Below are 24,952 nucleotides of genomic sequence, written 5' to 3'. Positions count from 1 at the left end.
TTAGGGAGCATATGATAAATCTTTCATGTAATTGATTTTTAATTGCTCTTGAATCAGCATTGTATCTTTATCAAGTATCCATAGACCAGAAATTTATTTACACTCCTAATTTTGATGAAGAAAATTACCCCTTCTGAAGATTAGAATTAATAGTGGAAGATTTTGTATACTTTTGGTTTGTTATTTGCCTAAGTTCTAAGCCTACAAATAAAAATAATGGTCAAATGTGGTATAATTTAGTCTTACGTCATCTACCTCCCTAATCTTAATATACAGTTTCAATCGCTTCAATAAAAAGACTTGTAATTTTCCTATAAATATGTAGATTCAGAAAAAGATGAGACAGCGTAAATTGGCATCCAAAAATGACGTCATTTGATAAAATAACCAATGAGAGGCAAGTATAAATTTTAACATTTTTTAATTACAGTGTATACTGGCCTCTCATTGGTCAACTTTATTGTATGACGTCATTTTTTGATGCTACTTTACGCTGTCTCGAAAAAGATAAATCTTTTAAATCAGTGTAAATTTTGCTTTTACAAATAATGGCAATGATTATAAAATATTGATTCTTAAAATATTTTGGTTTGCTAGGTATATCAAATCAAAATTCAATGAATCAATAATAAAAATACTTTGATTCTATTTCAAATTTTAAATTGCTTTTTGTTTTAAATAAGATCTTGAACTTAAAAATGCACATCTGTAAGTTAGATACAAGAATGGTTTTGTGTGTATTAGGAGAACTAAACTGCTATTCGTTACAGTTTTTACTAAAATAAGACTATTCATAAAATTGCATTTTTTCCTTAATACTTTTCATCAATTTAAAATTATGTTAAAAATAGAACATTTGATTATTTTGTTACAAATCCAATAACTTAAAAAAATTACATAGTACATTGGCTCTCATAATACATATAAACACATTCACGTATCTAACTGTCTGTAAAAAAAAACTAATGTGTTAAAATTAGGCATCTACATATGTAGTAGAACAAGCTTGAACATGTTTACATAACATTAACAGCTCAGACATATATTAGTCACAATTTACAACTCTACAAATATAAAAAAAAAGATTTCCATCTATTAACCCTTACAGATCGGGGGGGGGGGTCATATTGACCCCCCCCTCTAGTTTTTTCAATGTCATTTTTTTTGTAGGTAAGATAGAGAGTTGTGACTTCATGACTTTTTAAGTTTAATAATTATACGTCGGCAAGAGTTGATCTTATAAGGATAGCTGGTCTGTGTCGGTCGTGGTGTCCGGTCAAAGTCGGTTGGGTAGCAACAAAATTAAAAAAAAATTCTAAATAAATCTTAATTTCTACATTATGACTTTTGTGTATAAGGTAGAAACCTAAAATGTTTTTGGTGAATACTTAGATATCAATAACCTTATGAGAAAAGTGGTGTTATGACCGTTTGACCGCTCCCTGACCGACTTTATGACCGATTTTTGTCCGGCTTTTACTACAGACATATATCATGAATATCGTGGCTTCTATTACAGCTAGAGACCTATAATTTTTTTTGGTAAATCCTTGAGCAACAATAAACAGATAAAAAAAATAATTGGCGCCGCCAACCGCCGTTTTACCGCCGTAACCGCCGAAAATGGCGGTTTCCGTTATTTGCCGTTTTTCGGCGATGATCAGGAAAAGTAATTTTTTTGTTATGAAAAATAAAAGTTCGTCCTAAAATTTATCCATCCTAGCAGCAAAATTGGCCGCTCTACAGCTGTTTTAAAATTTAGCGACTGGCCGCTAAAAAGCGGCTAAGGAGCGGCCTGACTGCTATGACTAGAAAGAGTAATTTTCTCTAAAAATACACATGAACCACCAGAAAAAAATTTTACGTCTTTATCTGTAACAGAAGCCGAGATAGAGGGGGGGGTCAATATGACCCCCCCCCCCGATCTATTAAGGTGGGAATAGGGGCCCGATCTGTAAGGGTTAAAAAAATAGGGAAATAATTCAATTTTATGATTTATTTCTGTTAAAACTGATCTATTGTTTTGATTGTGTATTCCAAAAAATTGAACAACAATTGTACATCACACTTATAATGATACATAAACAGTTAGTTTTTTTTAAATAAAGCCATAGGAAATGTTTGGTATTTTTTAAAAATAGTTTATATTATAATTACAACACATTATTTAAGATTTTTTCATGTTTGATATTACCAAAGCTATTGATCATAATAATTATCAACATTTATTTTTATCAACTGAAAATTCATTTTTTATTATTTATCTTAAATTTTTTAGTTTTATTTGAACTGCTATATCATAAAACTAGCGGCTACGCCCCTAGAGGTCTCTAGTGGCACTTTAAATGTTTTTGTTTGTTAAAGTTTATTTTTTATGTACGATAACACCTTATTTGACGTTGAAGTCTCCCCTAAATTTTTAAAAATTTCGATTTTTTTTGTCATTTCTCTTGGGAGGGTGGTGGTACCCTCCCCCAAAATAGTTATAAACCTTCCCGGGACTTATGAGAAGCTACCCTGTTAAGGAGAACCCGATCGGTTCAGCTGTTAGCGAGATCCTTCGGTACAGACACACACACAGATACACACACAGACATCCAGTTACTTTAGTATAAGGATTTATCATGGTCCAATCAAGAAAATACAAAAGTTTATCCATTTATGAATTTAAACGAGATAAAAAAGTTTTCAAAAGGTCATACAGTAACATGATATTTTGCTTGATCAGCAGTTAGTTTAAAACTTGAATAAGAAAATAAAATGCATTCAATTTTGTACTACTACTGAAATAGAGAACAATTGAGAGAACCAAGTGTTCAATATCTTAGATCATTAGGTTTATATAGTTTTAGTGGCACAGCTACTCTACAATCAGGGTCCGTAAATTATATTATATTAGCAGTAACTCTCTTCAAGTTACCAGGGATCTTAATGGATAAGACAATTGATAGATCAAATCAAAATTTAATAAAATAGGAAAAGTTGAGACAATGAATAACGCAGTTTTAAAACTTTGGTTACCAGTCTAATGTAACTTCCCCCCTTACCCAACACATGATCAGATTGTAACACACACATAATGACATATGTTTTGATTATTTGATTCTTAATTTTTTTTCGAATCTTAAAATGCTTTAGCTTGCTGTTCTTTAACATTACTCTAGTTTTGCTTGTTATTGACCAAATTTTCCATGTTTAAAAATTTTTAGGATAATTATAAATTTTTCCCAACACATAACAATTTCTTAAACTAATTTTCAAAATGAAACTTTTTAAAATTAGTAAAAATTATTTTTTCTTGTCTAGACATGTAGGTTTGCAATATTTGTCTTAATAAGAAGCCAATTTTTGGTTACAAGGACAGGTCTAAATAAGATTTAGAACATTATACTTTAAGGAAAGATCAAAAATTTCCCATTAACATATCCTTGTTTCCTGCAATTAAAAATTATAATTATTTTTAGCTTTAAAATAAAAAGTTATAAAAAGTGTAAAAATTTGACTTTTTGATAAGAAAATCAAACTAAAACTTCCTTTGTGTTTTCAATAAGTTTGACAACAGAAAATGGGTCATCAGATATAGAAATAATATTGTAAGTAGTTATCTCTCCACCAACATCTGCCTTCAAATTAAACTTATTTTCAATCCCATTCTTATGGATGTAATGACTCTTTGGCAGATCAGCTGATTTTGATCTTTCAAGTTTGGCAGCTGATTTTATTTCATCACTGAGATCAACTGATTTTGTCAGATGTCCATTTGGTGTATTAGAAAGTTGTTTAGATTTAAGCTTTTCTGACAGCTGCTCATTTGAAGTCCTTTTAGGAAACTGCTTAATTTTTAGGTCACCAGTTTGATTAGCAGCTGACAGTTGCTCTTCTAGTTGAGCAGCTTGAAATTCCCTAGACAGCTTTGGAATTTTTTGCTGCTTTTGGTTATCTTCAGGTTGAAGAATGTTCTCTAATTGAGCAGCTTGAAACTCCTTAGACAGCTTATTTAGCTTCAGCTTCTTTTCAAGATTAGCTGCTTGTATTTCCTTAGACAGCTTATGACTTTTAAGCTTTTTTGCTTGGTGTTCAGGTACTACAAGATTTTTAGGAATGGATTGGTTGGTTAGCTTGTGGTTGAAATTATTTACAGTGCTGTGTTCTTCTTTGCAGTAATAACTTGGTTCATCTGCCACTAGAATAAACAAATTTATCAGGAAAAAACAGGAAACTAATTTTAGTCAATTCTGTCATGTTTACTTTAACTTTTACATTCATCATTCCTTCCAGATTTGTGCTTTGACGCATTCACCCCTTCTAAGCTTGATGTTAATTTTTGAAGAAATATACCTTGGAAAAAAAATAAATTTCCTTTTAAAATGTAAAGGGCAAGAAAGATGTAATATCACAAGCTCTTTGAGTGGCAACTTCTTAAACCACATTCTTCTGTAATTGTATGTAAATTATTTCTGTTTGAAAGAATTTCCATCACGCTTTCACAAACTAAATTAAATGTACTTTTTCCTTCTGCATACAAGAAAATAAAAATTACCTATTGAATGATTTTTAACAAAGTTTTGATTTGCCTTCAGTGAATGGAAGTTTTTATGCATTGCCTTGGCAGGAACCTGCAAACATTATGAAGTCATTTTAAACCATTAAATTTTGAATTCCCATTATCTACTTAAATAGAAGTGTGTTTGTTTGTTCCCGAAGCCAGAGTAATTTATCGAAAATTATAAATTCGTAAATATTTCAGGGTAGCTTAATATTGGTTCTGATCAAAATTTTGAATGGGGGATTAATAGTCAATTAAGCATATTTCCTTTGCATAAATACTGATTTAGAATCACCTTTACCCTCTTCTTTACTTTTTTCTATACTAGATTAAAGAGATTTTGTTATCAAAATAAATTGTTACATATAAAATGACTCATTTCCTGAGGGCTGTAAGTGGTTACAGAAGTACTGCTTGGTTCTAGGCTGTACTGACGGCTGTTCATCAATGCTGAAAAAAGATGAAATATAGAGCATCTGCGCTTCATCAGTACTAGCAGTTACGCGAGGCCTCTAGTGGCACTTAACATGGATTTTTTAGATATCTAATTTGAGAAATAATTCGTTTATGTTAAGATCAGCTGTTTCTTATTAATGTTTCTGCGGCAGGACCTACAAGAGCTACCCTGTAAAGGAGAACCATATCGGTTCAGTGGTTAGCGAGATTCTTCGATACACACACACACACACACACAGATCCTGTTACTTTATAATAAGTATGTGTTCCAAATATTAATAATTATCAAAAATTGATAAAGGAATTGTTGTTTTTACTGGTGGAAGAGTGAGATACAATCATAAGTAGCGAAGCCCAAAAATCAAAGAATAGACAAAAGGACAAACAGAGTTATTGAACAGATGATCAGTTGTCATAAAAAAGAAAAGAAAGAGAGGAAAACATGCAAAAACTGAAAGAAAAACACGAAACCTTTCAAAATAAGGTTTATGCTTTCGAATAATGACCGACAATATTGTAGAGACTATATGCGCATACGTTATAGGAATCTTCACTGAAAATTTCAGCTTTCTATCTTCAATACCAGCTGAACAAATCAAATTATTCCCTAGCGTTACGGACACACACAAGTGAATTATAGAGAAGCTTCGGCACTAAAAAATTATCTCTTTTTAAAATCATAGTTAACAGATGTTTTTCTGTATATAATTATAATTTTTTTTAAATTTTGTCCTAAATCTGAAAAATGGCACATGATGAAATTTCCAATACGTATTTGCAGTTATTGCTTGTGAATAAATCAATATTGTTCTGTGTCATAAGGTATCAGACCACAAAATACAACAAACAATAAACATAAACAAAATAAGAAGATGTACGTTACATAGAGGATAATTTTGACAATATATTTTGTCCATTGTCTTTTATGTTTCAAAAATTAGATTTTTTATTTTAAATTTAATCTTTACTCCTTCCCAAATATTCAATATTTTGGATTTTAGAGGGGCATGTTTTCATACTAACTTACATAGAAGTTAAGGCAGGCCAGTGCAGAAATACCTAATTGACATTTTGTATTTATTGATTGAAGACAGAAAATATTACTGTTTATGTTTACAATATAAAATCACGAAACCTTTTACAAAGAAAACAAAAATAACACATTATTTATACGTGTGGAACAAATTGAAATGCTTTTGGATTCAAGATGTAAAAACAGAGTAGCAGCACTTCTGAAACTTGTATAATTCACACGCCTTTTGTTCATGATTAATAAGTAAACGAATTCTGTGATATATACAGAAGGATATATGGTAATATCCTCTTAGAATTTTTTTTTCAATTTTGAAAATTTGAGTACCCCCTCCCCCGACAACGAACAACTCGGCTCCCTAGCCGCAGCGCTTGGCCCCCTAGCCTACCTAGCCGCAGCGCTCGGCTCCCTAGCCTATAACCTAACCTAACCTAAAATAGTTGTTCGTTGTCGTAGGTGGGGGGTGTTCTCAAATTTTTAAAATTGAAAAAAAAGAGGAAAACGCCGGATATGTATTAAATACAAAATATAAATATAAAAGCACCGCTTCTAAAAAATGTATATTTCTTACCTCATTACCTTCTTGCTATTGAAGTAGTTCTGTCTATTAAATGAATTTAATCCCAGAAAGACAAACAGACAGACAGATAGGTATAATGTGTAGCTACATTCTTGGAAAAAATTGCATATTTCTTACCACATCTTTTTAAAGTAGTTCTGTCCACTCAATGAATTAATCCCAGGCCGACATACGGACAGACAGATAGGTATAATGTGTAGCTACATTCTAGGAAAAAATTGCATATTTCTTACCCCAGCTTTTTTAAGTAGTTCTGTCCACTAAATGAATTTAATTCCAGAAAGACAAACGGACAGACAGACAGGAAGAATGGATAGCCACATTCTAGGAAAAAACTGCATATTTCATACCCTATCTTTTTAGAGAAGTTCTGTCCATTAAATGACTTTAATCCCAGAAAGACAAACGGACAGACAGATAGGTATAATGTTTAGCTACATTCTAGGAAAATATTGCATATTTCATACCCAATCTTCTTTTTAAAGTAGTTCTGTCCATTAAATTAATTTAATCCCAGAAAGACAAACGGACAGACAGATAGGTATAATGTGTAGCTACATTCTAAGAAAAAATTGCATATTTCATACGACATCTTCTTTTTAGAGTAGTTCAGTCCATTAAATGAATTTAATCCCAGAAATACAAACAGACAGACAGATAGGTATAATGTGTAGCTCAATTTAATAAAAAATTGCAATCTTACCCCTTCTTCTGTTTGATAATAAAGTAGTTCTGTCCACCACTCAATGAATTTAATTATAGACAGACAGATGGGCATACAAGGATTAATAAAGAGTAGACACGCTCTATAAGAAATTGCATATTTCATACCCCATAATCTCTTTAAAGTAGTTCTGTCCACTTAATGAATTAAATCCCAGAAAGACAAACGGACAGACAGATAGGTATAAAGACTAGCTACATCCTATGAAAAAATTGCATATTTCATACCCCATCTTCTTTTTAGAGTAGTTCTGTCCACTCAATGAATTAATCACATCTAGACAAACAGACAGACAGATAGGTATAATGTGTAGCTACATTCTATGAAAAAACTGCATATTTAATACCCAATCTTCTTTTTAAAGTAGTTCTGTTCACTCAATGAATTAATTACAGACCGACATACGGACAGACAGATAAGTATAATGTGTAGCTACATTTGATAAAAAATTGCAATCTTACCTCATTTCCTTTTTGCTATTGAAGTAGCTCTGTCAACTCAATGAAATTAATCCCAGACATACATGCGGACAGACAAGAATTAAGAACGAGTAGCTGCACTTTATAAGGTATGCATATTCCCCCCGTCTTCTGTTTTAGAGTAGTTCTGTCCACTCAATGGATTTAATCCCAGAAAGACAAACGGACAGACAGACAGGAAGAATGTGTAGCTACATTCTATGAAAAAATTGCATATTTAATACCCAATCTTCTTTTTAAAGTAGTTCTGTCCACTCAATGAATTTAATCATAGACAGACAGATGGACATACAAGGATTAATAAAGAGTAGACACGCTCTATAAGAAATTGCATATTTCATGACCCGTCTTCTGTTTTAAATAGTTCTGTCCATTAAATTAATTTAATCCCAGAAAGACAAACAGACAGACAGATAGGTATAATGTGTAGCTACATTCTAGGAAAAAAATGCATATTTCATACCCCGTCTTCTGTTTAAAGTAGTTCTGTCCACTCAATGAATTTAATCACATGTAGACAAACGGACAGACAGATAGTTATAATGTGTAGCTACACCCTATGAAAAAATTGTATATTTCTTACCCCATCTTCTTTTAAAGTAGTTCTGTCCACTCAATGAATTAATCACAGACAGACATACAGACTGACAGAGAGGTAAAATGTGTAGCTACATTCTATGAAAAAACTGCATATTTAATACCCAATCTTCTTTTTAAAGTTGTTCTGTCCATTAAATGAATTTAATCCCAGAAAGACAAACGGACAGACAGATAGGTATGATGTGTAGCTACATTCTAGGAAAAAATTGCATATTTCATACCCCGTCTTCTGTTTGATATTGGAGTAGTTTTATCACCACCATTGATGAAGGTTTTATCACCCAGCCTGCAAATCAAAATATTGGTGTTAATATCAAACAACTAAAAGCGTTTTTCAAGATAGCAAAAATTAAACAACACAATATTTCCAAGATGTTTTTCTTTTATCTAGAAGCTGATCTAATAATGTTTAAGACTTCATTTTCAAATTTAAAATCTTTCACTAGAAACTTTCTTCCTTGTTGTATATTAGATGCATAGACGTCCAAGGGGGGGGGTCCCGGGGGGTAAAGGGGTGATTACCCCCCCCCCCCCAAAAAAAAATGCCTCTATGAAATAAATATTGCCCCCCCCCCGGCCCCCCAAATAAAATGATGATTTGACTTTGGGAAAATACTATATCTATGTAAGTATAAGGAAACCCAACTTCTAGACTTTTGATTATGTGAAACTAAAAAGTTGGGATTTTTTTTTTATAGAATTATCATATTTGGTATCAAACGAAAATTAACAAAATCCGCTAAAGAATTCTTTCACCATCATAAGGAATATAAGTTTATGTATAGTGTTAGTTTTTTGCTTCGCTACTTTTTGTCACGTTGTCCTTACTCTCAGTATCCCTGTGAAACTGTAAAATATTTGTTGTAATGTAGACCAACTGGGTGTAATATATGAAGCACAAACAACATTTCTCAAAATTTGATTAATTCCTCTTTTGCGGCTACAGAATTATTATTACACACACAAACATACACACACACACATATGTATACACACATGATTTTATTCCTCTATTGAGGGACGGGGATGTTATACCTCAAGACAACTTCTACCTCTACATACATTCTCACCCATTTAATTAATAGAAATTCTGATTGTTTTTCTTGTCAAACATGTAATATGTCGGTGATTTTTTATTATTTTGATTTTTCATGTGGAAAATTAAATTTTTCAAATAGACATTAAATAATAATATCAATTTTTCTATATATTATAAAACTTCCTTTTTTCCTTTTTTAAAAAAAACGTCCATTTATATTTATCGTACTTTTGCACGGATATATATTGAAATACTCTAAAATGCCGCAAAAATGTATATGTATTATTATTTCTTTGACTTTAACAAAGCATATTTTTTTTTCACGAAAGCCCAACAATTTTGCAGCCGTTTCTTGATTCTCAACGCTCAAAAATTTATTATATACACTCTACAATGACATTTCAGAGATATTTAATGACAAACAAATATATATTGTAGTTCCCCATTATGTAAATGTTTTGATACCCTTTTCCCACACTCCCACTCACACCTCATAAAGCATACAATGTATTGAAAGCCTTAAAAGCAAGTAGATAATTTGTTAGACCTCTTTATCCTGCATTCTAGTTGGATGCAGTGGATTTTCGTAGGAGGGTGTTACACCCCGTTAGAATTTAAAATTGAGATCTTCCTTGTCCCTTTTCACACACCCCTGGTAAATCACTGTTCAGGCCAATTGTTTATTCTTAAAGATCTCTAACACGTCTGAACTTTATATTTAGTTTTTTTTCTACAAAATTCCTATTTAAGTTGCCAAGACGCTAGAAGTTCGGCAGCTATTGATATTAAACCTATTGTTATATGTGAGAAATAAAATGAATTTTAAACCAATGTGTAAAGTACATAGGTTTAGATGAAAAGGAAAAATAACAAAATAATATTCAAATGAATGCTTAATAAAAAGTTTTGATAACTTAATTACTTTTTTATGATTGTCTATAAAGTAGTTTTGTAACTTATTTTCTATTTATAGAACAGGACTTGTATTAATACCATAGTGTATTCAAATTATATTTTATTTGTATTCGAATTGATAAAGCTTTAAGAGAAATTTTATTAATAACTTTATGTAAGCTTGATTAGGTAATAATCAGAGTTTTTAGTTGAATTAATGAATCAATTCAGTAACATGCAGATGGGGGTAGCCACCCCCTTAATTTTGCTTCAGGGGTTGGATAACCCCTTTTCTCGTATTCATTCGAATTAAGTGGATAGGAACCGGTTCTTGTCCATACGAAAAAACTATGTCTAGCATAGTATTATATCCAGCTTTCTACGAATATAAAAATGTACAATCATAAGATTAAAAACAGTTTTTATAGCCAGTGGCTTCGGCACTTCGGGGCTAAAAAAACTTGTTTTAATCTTATAATTGTACATTCTATATCCGCCATAAAACCGTTTATAATACGATGCGAGAAATAACTGTTATTGTCCACCCCAATACACCCCACTTAGCCCCTCTTAACAAAGGTATAAACTTCCAAAAACAGACACGCAGGTGTCAAATAAGAAAAGTCAAACCCTCCATTTTAAATTTAAGGGGGATGTGATATAAATTTACCAATCAAAGCAGCTTGTTTGACCTTTTAGTGTGTTAATTATGACACCTTGCAGAAAAACATATATTTTTCTTAGACAGGAAGTCTAACAAGTAATGCAGTTGTTAAGAAAAATGAGAATAACAAATGTCAGCTTGCAAAAATGAAAATTCATGTTTTAAATTAAAACTAGAATATTTCCTTGTGTAGTATTTGTATATATGCATATTCACTTATGATGGGCATCAAACATCAACAACAGATGTTCGAGATGTTCCAGTGTTTTGGGACATGCTTTATTTTATTGCAATATATAAATCAAAACAAGGATGACAACCTCCATCAGTAGAATAAAACAAAAGATTAGCAAATAAAATAATAAGGTAGATGCTCAATGGTCATTTAATTCTCTGTCATAATTTCAAAATATAAAGTTTTAAGAGCAGCTAAAAACCTGTGTATTTCACATTTCCATTGTGGCGTTATGGACAGATAAATAATTCATAGAATAGATACTTATTAGCCACGGGAATATTTACAGAAATTTTTGAGTAGCATTGCTATTAAGAAAAATAGCCATAAGGAATATATTTGTGTGGGGGTACTGGGTGTGAAAGTTGTAAAATGGTTAATGAACTTACTGGACATCATTTTAGAATATTTGCAATTACATTATTGATTCCATTTTTACATTTAGATAAAATCAAATATTTTCAAATTCCTTGCTAAAGTTAAGTTCACAAAAAAGTTTTGTGTTTCTTTTTCATTTAGACTACAGGAAATGTAGGTACATATATTTAAGGTGTTTAAAAAAATTATTGTAATGATTTTTGCTCTACCTTTCAATCCAAGAGTTCATACCTTGCAGAGGAGCTTGTTTTAGTAGATGCAGTAGCACTGAGTGACCGCATTCCCGCAGATCTAACCAGGCTGTGACCACCAACTGCACCGCATCCAAACACACGCCGAAATCTTTCTCGAAATCTAAAAAATATTGATCCATGGAAAGATTTATAAATGCCATAGTAAATTGTGAATGGATGAAAACTTTAAAGAAGCTAAACTAAAATTAGTTGATTCGTTCATGAACACTCTAATGCAAAATGAATACAAATAGCTTTATTGTTTATTAATAAAAATTATGGAATTGCTTTTAATGAAATGATATATAATCATGTATATTTTATACAAAAGCCAAAAGAGATTTATGGACAATATTTGCCAAAAACAGGTTTATCTGTACACAGATTTACATTTTGTTATTGCTGCGCTACCTATGAACATAATTCACCTTTTTTCATCTTAAAACCTGAAAACAAAACAAAACTTGTGTTCTATTTTCATTAATTAATACACGACGTTATCTAATTTTTGCCTAGATTTGTTTTGCTCTAATTAAGTGTAAAAAGTATCGGAGCAATGTAGATAAGAAATTTTGGCAAAATCCTCTATTTTTCACAGGAAACTAATACATCCCCCCCCCTTACTTTTTCTAATTATGAATTTGTTCAATCTTCTCTTTTATTACTTAATATTTGAAAATATATAAAAACTTAACCATAAAGGACAATTACATATGACAAAATAATATCATTACTTAAATTACTTAAATGTTAAACCAGATTTTCATGTACTCTAATTAAGTGATACTCGCAGCTGACTAAAATAACAATACCCCCACCAACTCCCTTTACCCTATCCCTTTCCTTCCTACTAGATGAACGAACTGGCCAATAAATGAAGTTCTTATTAGCATCCTAAATTGACGACAAATGTTCCACTTTTAATATATATATATCCACGTATATTTTATATCCATTAGTTACATATATGGTAGGAGCGTACGGGTGGGGGAGTTTTTGAGATAATCCACTTTTAAAATATAGGCCGAAATTTGTTAGATAGATGGATGGATAAGAAAAAAGTATCAGATTACTTTACACGATTTAGATCAATAAAACAAGGATAATAATATACATAGAAAGTAAACAAATACAAATTAAGAATACATACCTGGATGACATAGTGTTGTACAGAATTGGGTTTATGGCAGAATTTATGTAAAACATCAACCTAGAAATATTAAAAATATTTTCATTGACTACTTTTCAATTTTTTTTCTAATACAGACTGTATTTTTTAGTAAAAAATAACGGAAAACATGATGTTCTTAACTCTCTATATTTGACTGGCAGAAAAGTTAAAAGCACCAAGTAATTTTTCATTGTTTAACCTTGTTATATTCTTAATATTGATATTTTTATATGAACGTACTTTTGAAACTATTTAATTTTGAAATTCCAAAAGTAAAACTTTCTTTGTTAAGATATTAAATCTTTTGAAGCGTAGCATTTCTATACTACCTATTAAAAAAGAATTTTTTTTAATAAGCAAAGACCACTGAGACCCAATGTACCGGAAATGTACACAAGTTAAAAAGTACAAGGGCAAATACATACTTAAATACTGCTCCTTTTACTCTCCTTTTTAGGGAAGCTATATATAGGTCCTGTGATAGTTTTATGTTATTTTATTCTTAGATATAAGCCTTAGGAAGGATCTAGGCTTTTTTTCTGCCCCATCTTTGCCCTTTAAACACAGAGCCCCTAGATACTATCCGTTAAATTTGTATATACTTTTGCGTAAATATTTATTCATTATATGAAGAAAAATAATATCTATCTCAGACTAATATCTAATATCAAGAAGACTGAATTAGAAAAGTAATATTATAGTACTAAATATTAGGCCTTAATAAAGTGTTTTTACCTTGTAGTTTTTAAAATTTCATAGAACACTAAAATAGTTATTTCTCGCATCGTATTATAAACAGCTTTCCACGGATATAGAATGTACAATTATAAGATTAAATTCAGTTTTTTTAGCCCCGAGGTGCCGAAGGCACGGGCCAAAAAAACTGGTTTTAATATTATGATTGTACATTTTTTTATTTGTAGAAAGCTGGATATAATACGATGTTAGACATAGTTTTTTCGTATGGATGAGAACCGGTTCCTATCCACCGGATTTGAATGAATACGAGAAATATTATTAAATTACTAGCAGCTGCACCCGTCGCATCTAGGGTCTCTGTATACAAAGGGGCAGAAAAATATGCTAAAACAATCCAGAAGACTTAAATCTAAAAATAAGAGAGCAAAACACAATCCTGGGACGGTGACCTAAGACAAGCTTCCATAAAAAAATCAAACTAAAACAGTTAAGTAGTTAATGAGATCTTAAGCAGCAGACAAAAAAACTTTATTTTATAGGTTATTATTGAAAGAGCCAAATATTTTTTGAAAAAATTGAAAATCATTTTATTTTTTGTTTAATTGTAAGAACAACCAATCAGTTATTTATTGAGGCTGGTATTTGGCACCTGATCTAGGTCGGGTTCTAAGGTTATTTTTTTCAAACGACGATTACGTCCAATAGAAGCATTTTTTTCTCAGAAAATTAGAAGAATATTTTAAAATTGTATATTGCCAAATTTTCCGAAAATTATCGCAAATTTAGAAAGCTCTTTGTGTGCCCATAAAAAATGAGTCATATTATTCAAATGACCAATGATAGGCCAATACACAGACTAAATTATCAATAGCAGGCCAGGTTACATTTTAATTGATCAATGGCGGGCCAGTATGACGTAATTTTTTATTGGTACTAAAAAAGCTTCCAAATTGAAATTATCAAATTGATTAGACAAAATGAACATTTCAGTTCTTTTTAATTTGCAAATTCAAAAACGAATATAGCCTAAAACATCTCTTGTAACTGATACATAAAAGATTATGTGATCATCATTGAGTGATATAGGTGATTTTATAGACTATAGAACCAGCTCTAGATAGATTTATCAACATTGGCCCCGACATAATAAATATATTTTTAAACACCTAGGCCTATCTTATATAGTATTCATTAATATGCTTTTTAATAGCGTAACTTCTCTATATTAGTTCTTATTGTTCTTTAATAAAGTTAGAATTATGAATCTATTCTTTCTTCAATTTCTTGCTTTCTTTTTATTTCATTTTTCTTTTTCTCCTGACTTGTAACCCAAAGTTTAGCTTAAATTAGTAAAAATTAAAGAGAATGAACATAAAAAAAGAAGCCAGAGCTTCATGCTTATACTTTAAATCTCTATGCTAATTAGTTTATCTAACCACAAGGCTTTTAATTTTAGATTGTACAATAGACCGCAAACTAATATGGCCTCATACTATGATAAACAAATTACCCTTAAAGTGTATTAAAATATTTGGTGAAAAAAGTTCGGACACTTGTACCTGTGTGCTACCCAATCAAAGTTGGCTAACAAACCTTCCTTAAATATTTTTCCAAAGTGTACATATTTTTAATACAAAAAAGATTGTTTATAAAGAAAACTAATAAAGTATAACCTGGAAAAATATAAGAGGTTAAAGTAAACTTCTCCACTGATGTAGTTGAATACTTCCAACGGCGATATCACTATCCACATAGTTAATACTAAAATAAAAAACATTAGTATTTTATTATTTGGAAGGTTGCGTGATAAATACTAAATCCCTATTGCAACTATGTAATTTAATCTTCCATAAGTTGAAGTGATATCATACTGATATTGTTAATATTAAAATGTAGAACATTAGTAAGATTTAGGTGTATTAATATTTGCAAGGTTGCGTGAAGAACCACAAATCTGTATTGCAACTAAGTAATTTAATCTTTATTTGCAAGGTGGGTGATAAACTACAAATTTATATTTCAACTTATAATCTTTATAGGTGATATCTATTCATATATTTACTACTGTTTCGCGTAGTAGTAGTGGTAGTGGTATAAGAACCATTAAATATAGAAATGCTTTGCTTAAAAGAACATCTCTTAGATTTGTGTCAAACAAATGTTTTCTTAATTTCTTTAGGTCACTGCGTTTAGTTTTCTTTAATCATTATAAGAAAAATATAGAAAAAATACGCAAACCCATAGAAAAACAAAAGTAAAGCAAGAATAATATTTATTTCTTTGTCTGAAACGCGATAGTTTAACCTACTTTTGACATTGTACCCAAAAAAATTAGCCAACTATAAATATTTTGGGGGATCTTCGAATGCAGTCTTGTTATTTGATTAGTTTAAAAAATCCTAGGTCTTTTTGCGAAATCTAAAAGTAAAAAAAACTTACCTTTGAAAGGGAGAAGGCAGGCAAAGAAGAAAATGACAACTGTCCCCAGCATAAGAACTATCTGTCTCCGCCCCTTGGTTATGGAGGCGGTCTCTGATCCTCCTAGCCTGTCTCTGTGCTTACTTGACCCTAAATATACAAGGATAGGTCAATGAAAGAATATAACATCTATCCCCAGTATTAGAACTATCTGTCTCCGCCCTTTGGTTATAGAGGCGGTCTCTGATCCTCCTAGCCTGTCTCTCTGCTTACTTGACCCTAAATATATAATGATAGGTCAATGAAAGATTATAACCACTGTCTTTAGCATTAGAACTATCTGTCTCCGCCCCTTGGTTATGGAGGCGGTCTCTGATCCCCCTAGTTCGTTTCTGTGCTTACTTGACCCTTAATACAAGGATAGGTCAATGAAGAAATATAACAACTGTCCCCGGCATAAGAACTATATTATCCGTCTCCGCCCCTTGGTTATAAAGGCGGTCTCTGATCCCCCTAGCCTGTCTCTGTGCTTACTTGACCCTTAATATACAAGGATAGGTCAATGAAAGAATATAACATCTATCCCCAGTATTAGAACTATCTGTCTCCGCCCTTTGGTTATAGAGGCGGTCTCTGATCCTTCTAGCCTGTCTCTCTGCTTACTTGACCCTAAATATATAATGATAGGTCAATGAAAGATTATAACAACTGTCTCCAGCATTAGAACTATCTGTCTCCGCCCCTTGGTTATGGAGGTGGTCTCTGATCCCCCTAACCTGTCTCTGTGCTTACTTGACCCTAAATACAAGGATAGATCAATGAAATATAGATTTAGAAAATATACTTTTTAGTTTTTACATTGTAGATTGTCATAACTCCTTTTGATAATTAACATCACTTTTATTTTGTTTCCTACAGGAATATAAATCCATAATAATTATGAACAAAATAATACTTTTGTTGTTAAAATTATATATTGAAAAGTTTCTACGCTATTAGTTTGGAAATAATTCATCAAAATTTAATATAAATATCCAAAGTTTTTGAGTCAACGAACAAGATAACGGAGTTTTGATACTAGTAATAGTTATTTACAGTCCAATGTCTCCTTCCTCCCTGGATTCATAGCTTTTCAAGAACTGTTTACAAGCAACTTTGTTATTTAAAGATAAATCAATTTAGCTAAGGAGTCCAAAAGAAATTCTTCTTGGAGAAAAAAAGTAGTTTTAAACAAAAATGTATCTATACCTGTATGTTTGTTAGGTATCCCAGTGGCCGTCAGGTTTCTGGCAATGCTGGAGTACAACAGGACCAGCACCAACAACGGGATCCAGAAGAAAACACTGATTATACCAATGAAATAGGACTGAAATTAAAAATACATTTGTTATAAAAGTTATTAAATTTTTGAGTATATTTTAACATGAATATTTTGGTTTTACGACATGGATATAGTACCAGCAAAAAAATACCTATTTGCCAGTGCCTTATCACTGTCCCTTTAGTAGTAAATCTTTGCTAATTTTCTCCACAAATGACTGGAGCAACAAAACAAAACAACAGTATTCTTATTTTTAGCGGCAAGCTATTCTATAGTTAGAAATTTTTGTCTGTCTTTAAAAGATCGTGAGAAAAAATCCATAAAAATTATGTAACAGTCTTACTTTAAATTGAATTTTTATCAATATAATATTTGCTTAATTTACATAAATTATATCAGTATGAAAGTTTACTGTTATTTGATGCAAAAGAATAAATTTGTTATTGCTGCATTCATAGTTCACAAAACTGTCCTTGTATTATGTAGAGTAAAGATAGAGAGATTAAATATCCATAACATTTTTGTGTTAACATTAAAGACTGCTTTATTTTCACATCAACAATAGCTTGGTAACAAAATCTTTTATTTTCGCTTGACAAATAGCCTGACTCGAAAATTAGAATTGCTTTAAATTAAGTATGAATATCTTATCTCCGACTAGGCTGTTACTAAGACTCGTCAGCCTAGCTTTATGAACCAGGCTATTACCAAGACCAATTAGTCTATCTTTATGAACCAGGCTACTACCAAGACTCATCAGCCTATCTTTATGGACCAGGCTACTACCAAGACTCATTAGTCTAGCTTTATGAACCAGGCTACTACCAAGACTCATCAGCCTAGCTTTCTGGACCAGGCTACTACCAAGAATCATCAGCCTGGCTTTATGTACCAGGCTACTACCAAGACTCATCAGCCTAGCTTTCAGGACCAGGCTACTACCAAGACTCATCAGCCTGGCTTTATGGACCAGGCTACTAACAAGACTCATCAGCCTAGCTTTCTGGACCAGGCTACTACCAAGACTCATCAGCCTAGCTTTCTGGACCAGGCTACTACCAAGACTCATCAGCCTAGCTTTCTGGACCAGGCTACTACCAAGACTCATCAGCCTGGCTTTATGGACCAGGCTACTAACAAGACTCATCAGCCTAGCTTTCTGGACCAGGCTACTACCAAGACTCATCAGCCTAGCTTTCTGGACCAGGCTACTACCAAGACTCATCAGCCTAGCTTTCTGGACCAGGCTACTACCAAGACTCATCAGTCTAGCTTTATGGACCAGGCTACTACCAAGACTCATCAGCCTAGCTTTATGGACCAGGCTACTACCAAGACTCATCAGCCTAGCTTTCTGGACCAGGCTACTACCAAGACTCATCAGCCTAGCTTTCTGGACCAGGCTACTACCAAGACTCATCAGCCTGGCTTTATGGACCAGGCTACTAACAAGACTCATCAGCCTAGCTTTCTGGACCAGGCTACTACCAAGACTCATCAGCCTAGCTTTCTGGACCAGGCTACTACCAAGACTCATCAGCCTAGCTTTCTGGACCAGGCTACTACCAAGACTCATCAGTCTAGCTTTATGGACCAGGCTACTACCAAGACTCATCAGCCTAGCTTTATGGACCAGGCTACTACCAAGACTCATCAGCCTAGCTTTATGGACCAGGCTACTACTAAGACTCATCAGCCTAGCTTTATGTACCAGGCTACTACCAAGACTCATCAGCCTAGCTTTCTGGACCAGGCTACTACCAAGACTCATCAGCCTGGCTTTATGGACCATAACAGAATTTTTACTGGAATTTGCAGTCAAGTAAAACAAAGCAAGCAAAGGGTTGAAATAAACTTTTTTGTATTCTTTTACTGTGTTTTTTTTATTTGTTTTCAGCTTTATCACAAGTATACAGCAGTAATCTTGTATGACCTAATTAATTATAAATTATATTTTTTTAAAACTTTATCTGTATCTCAACACTTTTGTTTATAAATGTTTACCTTAGCTAAGAGGGTATCAACATCTGTTGTACAAGTAGCTGGGTCTACCTCATTGTATGTCGACATAAACAGTACTACAAAAGTTCATACAAAATTTATTTGTAAAATGTTATAGTTAAGTATGCTTGTAGGTAGATTTATAATAAATAATAATAAAGATTTAAACTATCAGAATCCCTTCTAACTTTTATCAGACAACTAATCATGGATCTTAAGTGATAAACAATAAACGATAAATCGCCAATGATTATAAACAAAAATACCCCTTCTGTATAACCAACTAATCAAAATTTAATGAAAGTACCCAAAGTTATTAACCCAACGGATAAGAAAAACGTGATTATAAAACTACTTCTATTAGTGTTATGAAAAGTCCAATGTCACCTCCCTTCCATAAATACATAATTCATCTAGTCTAAAATTTAAAAAAAAAATTTGTATGAAACCTGGAGACGTAAGCGCCAAGCTGAAGGCCCATGACAGGCAACACAGAACTGTGGCCTTCCGTTTGGTCCAGATAGCTCCAGCTTGCAGCGGCTGACAGATAGCATAATACCTGGATAGATAGGTCAATATACTTGCAGTTATAAGGAAATCTAGATTGTTAGACAGACATGCACATTAGGATATAAAGGTTGGAAGGAATTTTAATGTTAGGGGGAGATTTGAAATCTGCATCAAATTTTAAGGATTTTTTCTAAAATTCGTTTTTTGTATAATTCTTTATCTAAAAGCGGAAATACAATTTAAGTTAATTAATTTTGACCAATTGGATAGTTGGATTAGAAACTACCTGCGCTCTAATTGGTTGAATGATGTACGACACTTAAGCTTCTCCAATCAGAGCGCAGATAGTTTTCAATCCACAAATCACAGATGTCAAAATTAATTAACTTAAATTGTATTTCCGCTTTTAGATAAAGAATTAAACAAAAAACGAATTTTATAAAAAAAAATCCTTAAAATTTGATGCAGTTTTCAAATATCCCAAATAACATTAAAATTCCTTCCAAATTATATATCCTAATGTACATACAAATATGCATATTGTTTTGCTAAATAAGTTGATAAATATGAAAAGAAGAAAAAATAAAAGAAGTAGAACAGTTTTTTTTGTATTATATTAGACAGCTTTCCGAGGATGTTAAAATGAAAAATTCAAGGTTTGAACTTTAAACTAGTTTTTTAGCCTAGAGGGAATGAAAGCCCGGGCTAACAAAACTGGAATAATAGTATGATTTTTTTATTTTATTATTTGTTGAAAATTGTCTGTAATACTATTCTGTACATGATTATTATTGAACTGGTTCTAATCCAGCGGTTATTCATCGGTTTCGAAGCCATACTAGATGAAAAATATTTCATTTTGTAAAGAGAATGAAGTTAAAAACTCAATCTGCTCAAATTCATTTTGGAATTTATGATAATTTCTCTTTTTTAAAACTTTTTCTATCGAGATTCAATTTAAGTTTAATGAGATTGAAATGCTCACAAAATTTCCAGAGATAACATAAAATATTCAAAAATAATTCCATTCAAACTTTGAAATTTTCCTTTTACTTTATTTATTTTCAGTACATTTTTAACTAGCCGAAAATTTAGATACAGCAGCCGGCAAATTTGATTTAAATAAAAAATGTACGGCTGCCTAGTCCTGGTTTAGTATTATTATCTACACTATCTAATTACAAAACAAACATTCTTGACCCAAAGGTAATTAAGTTATCTCAATAAAGTAAGGTTATATAGCAGTGGCGTGCACACCAATTTACGAGGGGGGTGTAAAACCTTAAGAGGATGAAAAAGGGGAGGCATTTTATTCTAATTTCAATTTTAAGGGGGATGTTGACTTTTGACTACCCCGCACGTCATGGGTATTATCATACAGGTTGCTCCATAGAAAGAAATATCATTACAAACGTAACATCCTATTGTAATATTCTCTAGGGAAATCATGTTTATTGTTGATTTTTTTTTCAGAAAAAAAAATGAATTAACGGCCTTGAACCGAAAAAAAATCATGAAGAAAATTTTTATAATTTGTAATTTCCTATTTAGACAAATTAATTAGATATAATATAATGTAATATAGAAGATTATAACATAATATAAATTTCATATTTTTGTTTATTTAGAAAACTTAATTAAATTCTTATACAAGGACAGCTTGTACCATTTTTTGAATAATTCATTCGATGCTTTTTCCTCTATAACTTCAACGATCTTACAGGTTTGCCACCTAATTCATTTATTGCAGCTCACTTTCAGCCTTTTCTTTCGATGATCAATCATCATTTAAAGTCAGCCAAGTTTATTTCCCTTTCAAATGACTTAATGGACCTTATTAAAGAGTCAAAGAGTAGCTACGTTAACAAAATAAGTGAGATAATCTTTTATATTTCATATTAGAAAATGCTTACATAAAAAACCAAGGAAAATCCTAAGTAGAGCAGCAATAACAAGCTTACACAATATTGGAATAATAATATAACATAATACTTAGCAAAATGCCAAAGATCATGGATCATGGAAAGAAACCGAAGTTTTTGGTTTCGTCGTTTTTTCACAGTAACTTTTTCCTATTTCTAGCCCCTTTGGGGGGGCTTTAACCCTGCGGGGCAATCAGTAATACTTACCTAACCTGACCTAAAATAACCTATCAAAAGCTACTGTGAAAATGCGACGAAACCCGCAACCTCGTTTTCTTTCCATGACCCAAAAAGTTTATAATCAATTGCTATTTCCGACGGACCGACATACACGGGTCCCTTTATGAGTAGTTGCGCTACTAAAATTATTTTCCTAAATATAATAAATCTTTAGTTTTGATGATAAATAGGTAATAAGATAAAATTATGTATCTTTTTAATTAGCTTACACAATAAGTCTGGTATTTTCTATTCTTTTCTTAAAGCAACTTCTGTAAATTTACATACATATATTTTCGTTCGTCCGTCCATTACTATAGATTGTTGGATGATTTCATTTGTTTCAATTCTCGATTCTAAAAGTATTGTATAGGGCCTACGCAAAGTTTAGCATTGGAAAAAAATACCCGACCCCCCTCTTTTTCAATTTATTTCAAATAAAAGGGAAATGGCTTCTTGTGGAAAATATTGTTCTTGATATTAAGTTATGTATACTTCTTATTAATTACCTAAGTATCTAATTATCTTTTAAGTTGCGAAGCTACTATGTCAAAACGACTAATATCCAATACAAGTATATACGTGTCCCGATAAATCACCTAAACTCTTATTCTATCGATTACGAAAATCAGAAAAGTTTAGTATTGGTCCTGGTAAAGTTTCAGGCTTTTAAAAGGGTTGAAACATATCCCACACAGTTTTAAAAAACAAACAAAATTGGTATATACCAATTAGGCATGTCAAGGCAAAAGTTTGTATAGTTCCATATTTATCGACAGATTTTGAAAAAATACACAAATAAAACTAGAGAAAAATTCAAGAAAGATTTGACCTTGTCATATTTGATGATATTTTAAAGCTAAAATGTTGTATTCGTTTGTATGTTAAGATCTAATAAACTGCTTACCTTTCTAAAGTGATAGCCAGGATGATTAATACTGATGAGTGAGAGACCATTAATTCTGCCACAAAAAATCATCAAAATAAAAATAACTTCTGAAATACCTAATATTTAGATTTTTTTGTCCCTTTCAAGGCAACGCCTCTTAAGGGGCGTCTCTTTTCACAGTAAATATTCTCCTATTTCTAGCCCCTGCGGGAAGCTATAACCCTGCGAGGCCAATTGACTAACCCTACGGGGCAATCACCTATCATAAAATAACCTAACCTAACCCTAAAATTACCTATTAAAAGCCATTGTGAAAATACTACAAAACGCCCCTCAAGATGCGTTGTCACGAAAGGGATTATACCCGTTTATTTTAATATGCATAATTGATTTGTATGGATAGCATTTATGGAAGATGTCATACTTGTTTGTTTACATTAATTCTAATATATCTTGCAAAATTTATGATATAAAAATAAACTATAGGCCTTGATTATCAAACCTATCAAAATATACATAAAACAGAAAACTTGTTAATTTCATATTTCTAAGAACCTATCCAAACTTTCCAACCCTTCCAGCAAAAAATATTGACGGCTACAACATAAGACATGAAAAATAAATAAACTTATCCTCACCTAGCTGGTTTATTAATCTTTTTAATAAATCAAGAATATTAACAATGTCTATAAGACCCACAAGAAAAAATTCCGAGAGACTGTTTGGTTATAGTCTCTTTCGTGGCAACGCCTCTTAAGGGGCGTCTCCTCGTATTTTCACAATTGCTTATGATAGGTTAGGTGATTGCCCTCAGGGCTAGGAAATAGGCCGCGCAGGGTTTAAGCCCTCCGCAGGGGATAGAAAAAGGAGAAAAGCTACTGTGGAAATACGAAGAAACGCTCTTTAAGAGGCGTTGTCACGAAAGTGACTAAACCCGACTGTTTTTTTTATGAAGATAAAACAGTACCGTACTACACCGTAAGATTATAGAATATTTTTGCAATTTTGTGTTTATGTATAATTATTAAAATCAAAAGCTTGATAGCCATGTCATTGTCCATTTTTACTTCACTTAAACCTTTGAAATTACATTTCAACAAAATTCTGCCAGTTTAACAAGAGTAATCTTTTAGCAAAATGTAATTTTCACAAAGACTTGATAAACCCGTAAAAAATGATATAGAAATAAACATTTTGAGTGTGGAAAGAGAAATAAATAAATAAATGTACAAGAAAGATTACTTTCATAAATAGCGAAGCTTTCTTTAGACTTTTTTGTTACAGTTATCAAAAATGATGGGGTAGGATGAATGCATCTTTTTACCACCTAAAAAGTGAAAAATAACTATGTCTATGATGGTAAATTTAAAAGAACAGAAGTTATTCTTAAGTTTACCTAACACTATACATTTATACATTAATGTTTTTGACTACATTGCTTTTTCCACAGCCTTCAGATTTTCTGGCACATGCATCATAATATAAATCTCCTTCCTTGTTTTCAAATTTATATTAAACTACACTCATAACTTCTTGAGTGGCTATACTCCTAAAAAGTAAAAACTAAGCAGAAAAATTCTTGCAACAAATACACCGAACCGAACATTTTTAATCTTTCTAATTCCGTATTTGTCTCTATTTTCTATCAAATTATTTTTCTGTCCTTTTATTAAAAGATTTTTCCAGTATGGCTTCGAAACCGATCAATATCCGGTGGATTAGAACCGGATCTCAGCCATACTGAAACATCATGCATGCATCGTATTACAGAAAAATTTACACAAATGTTAAAAAAATTTAAAGATAATACCAGTTTTGTCAGTGTGAAACTTCGGCCCCTTCGGGCCAACAAAATTGGTTGTAATTTTATTATTTTAATATCCGCAGAAAGTTTTCTATAAATAACTATTCCAGCCCTTTTTTGTAGAGATTTTTCTTTGC

General features: G+C 31.8%; 1 protein-coding gene across 1 annotated transcript; it reads right to left on the bottom strand.

Moving 5' to 3' along the window:
• Nucleotides 1-2,318: 2,318 nt before the first annotated feature.
• Nucleotides 2,319-23,080, bottom strand: LOC145314477 (uncharacterized). Its single transcript, XM_080154390.1, has 12 exons — nucleotides 23,030-23,080; nucleotides 19,921-20,030; nucleotides 19,475-19,548; nucleotides 17,398-17,515; nucleotides 16,171-16,299; nucleotides 15,405-15,492; nucleotides 13,012-13,071; nucleotides 11,860-11,982; nucleotides 8,640-8,704; nucleotides 4,932-4,996; nucleotides 4,541-4,619; nucleotides 2,319-4,183 (listed from the first exon to the last, which is right to left on the bottom strand). The coding sequence occupies exons 1-12, from the start codon at nucleotides 23,077-23,079 to the stop codon at nucleotides 3,519-3,521; spliced, it is 1,626 nt and encodes a 541-aa protein (XP_080010516.1). The 5' UTR covers nucleotide 23,080; the 3' UTR covers nucleotides 2,319-3,518.
• Between the last annotated feature and the right edge of the window lie 1,872 nt (nucleotides 23,081-24,952).

Source organism: Acartia tonsa, chromosome 3 (genome assembly GCF_053477335.1).
Source record: "Acartia tonsa isolate MP-2025a chromosome 3, ASM5347733v1, whole genome shotgun sequence".
Classification (NCBI taxonomy): Eukaryota; Metazoa; Arthropoda; class Copepoda; order Calanoida; family Acartiidae; genus Acartia; species Acartia tonsa.
This window is presented reverse-complemented; position numbering and strand designations above follow the sequence as displayed.

Excerpts from the sequence above, each read along its gene's own strand:
- LOC145314477 (XM_080154390.1), bottom strand. The coding sequence starts at position 23,079 with ATGGTCTCTCACTCATCAGTATTAATCATCCTGGCTATCACTTTAGAA. Across the intron at positions 8,705-11,859 it reads AAAACAAGCTCCTCTGCAAG|GCTGGGTGATAAAACCTTCA; the intron begins GTATGAACTCTT and ends TTTGATTTGCAG. Across the intron at positions 4,620-4,931 it reads CTGTAACCACTTACAGCCCT|CAGGTTCCTGCCAAGGCAAT; the intron begins CAGGAAATGAGT and ends TCATAATGTTTG.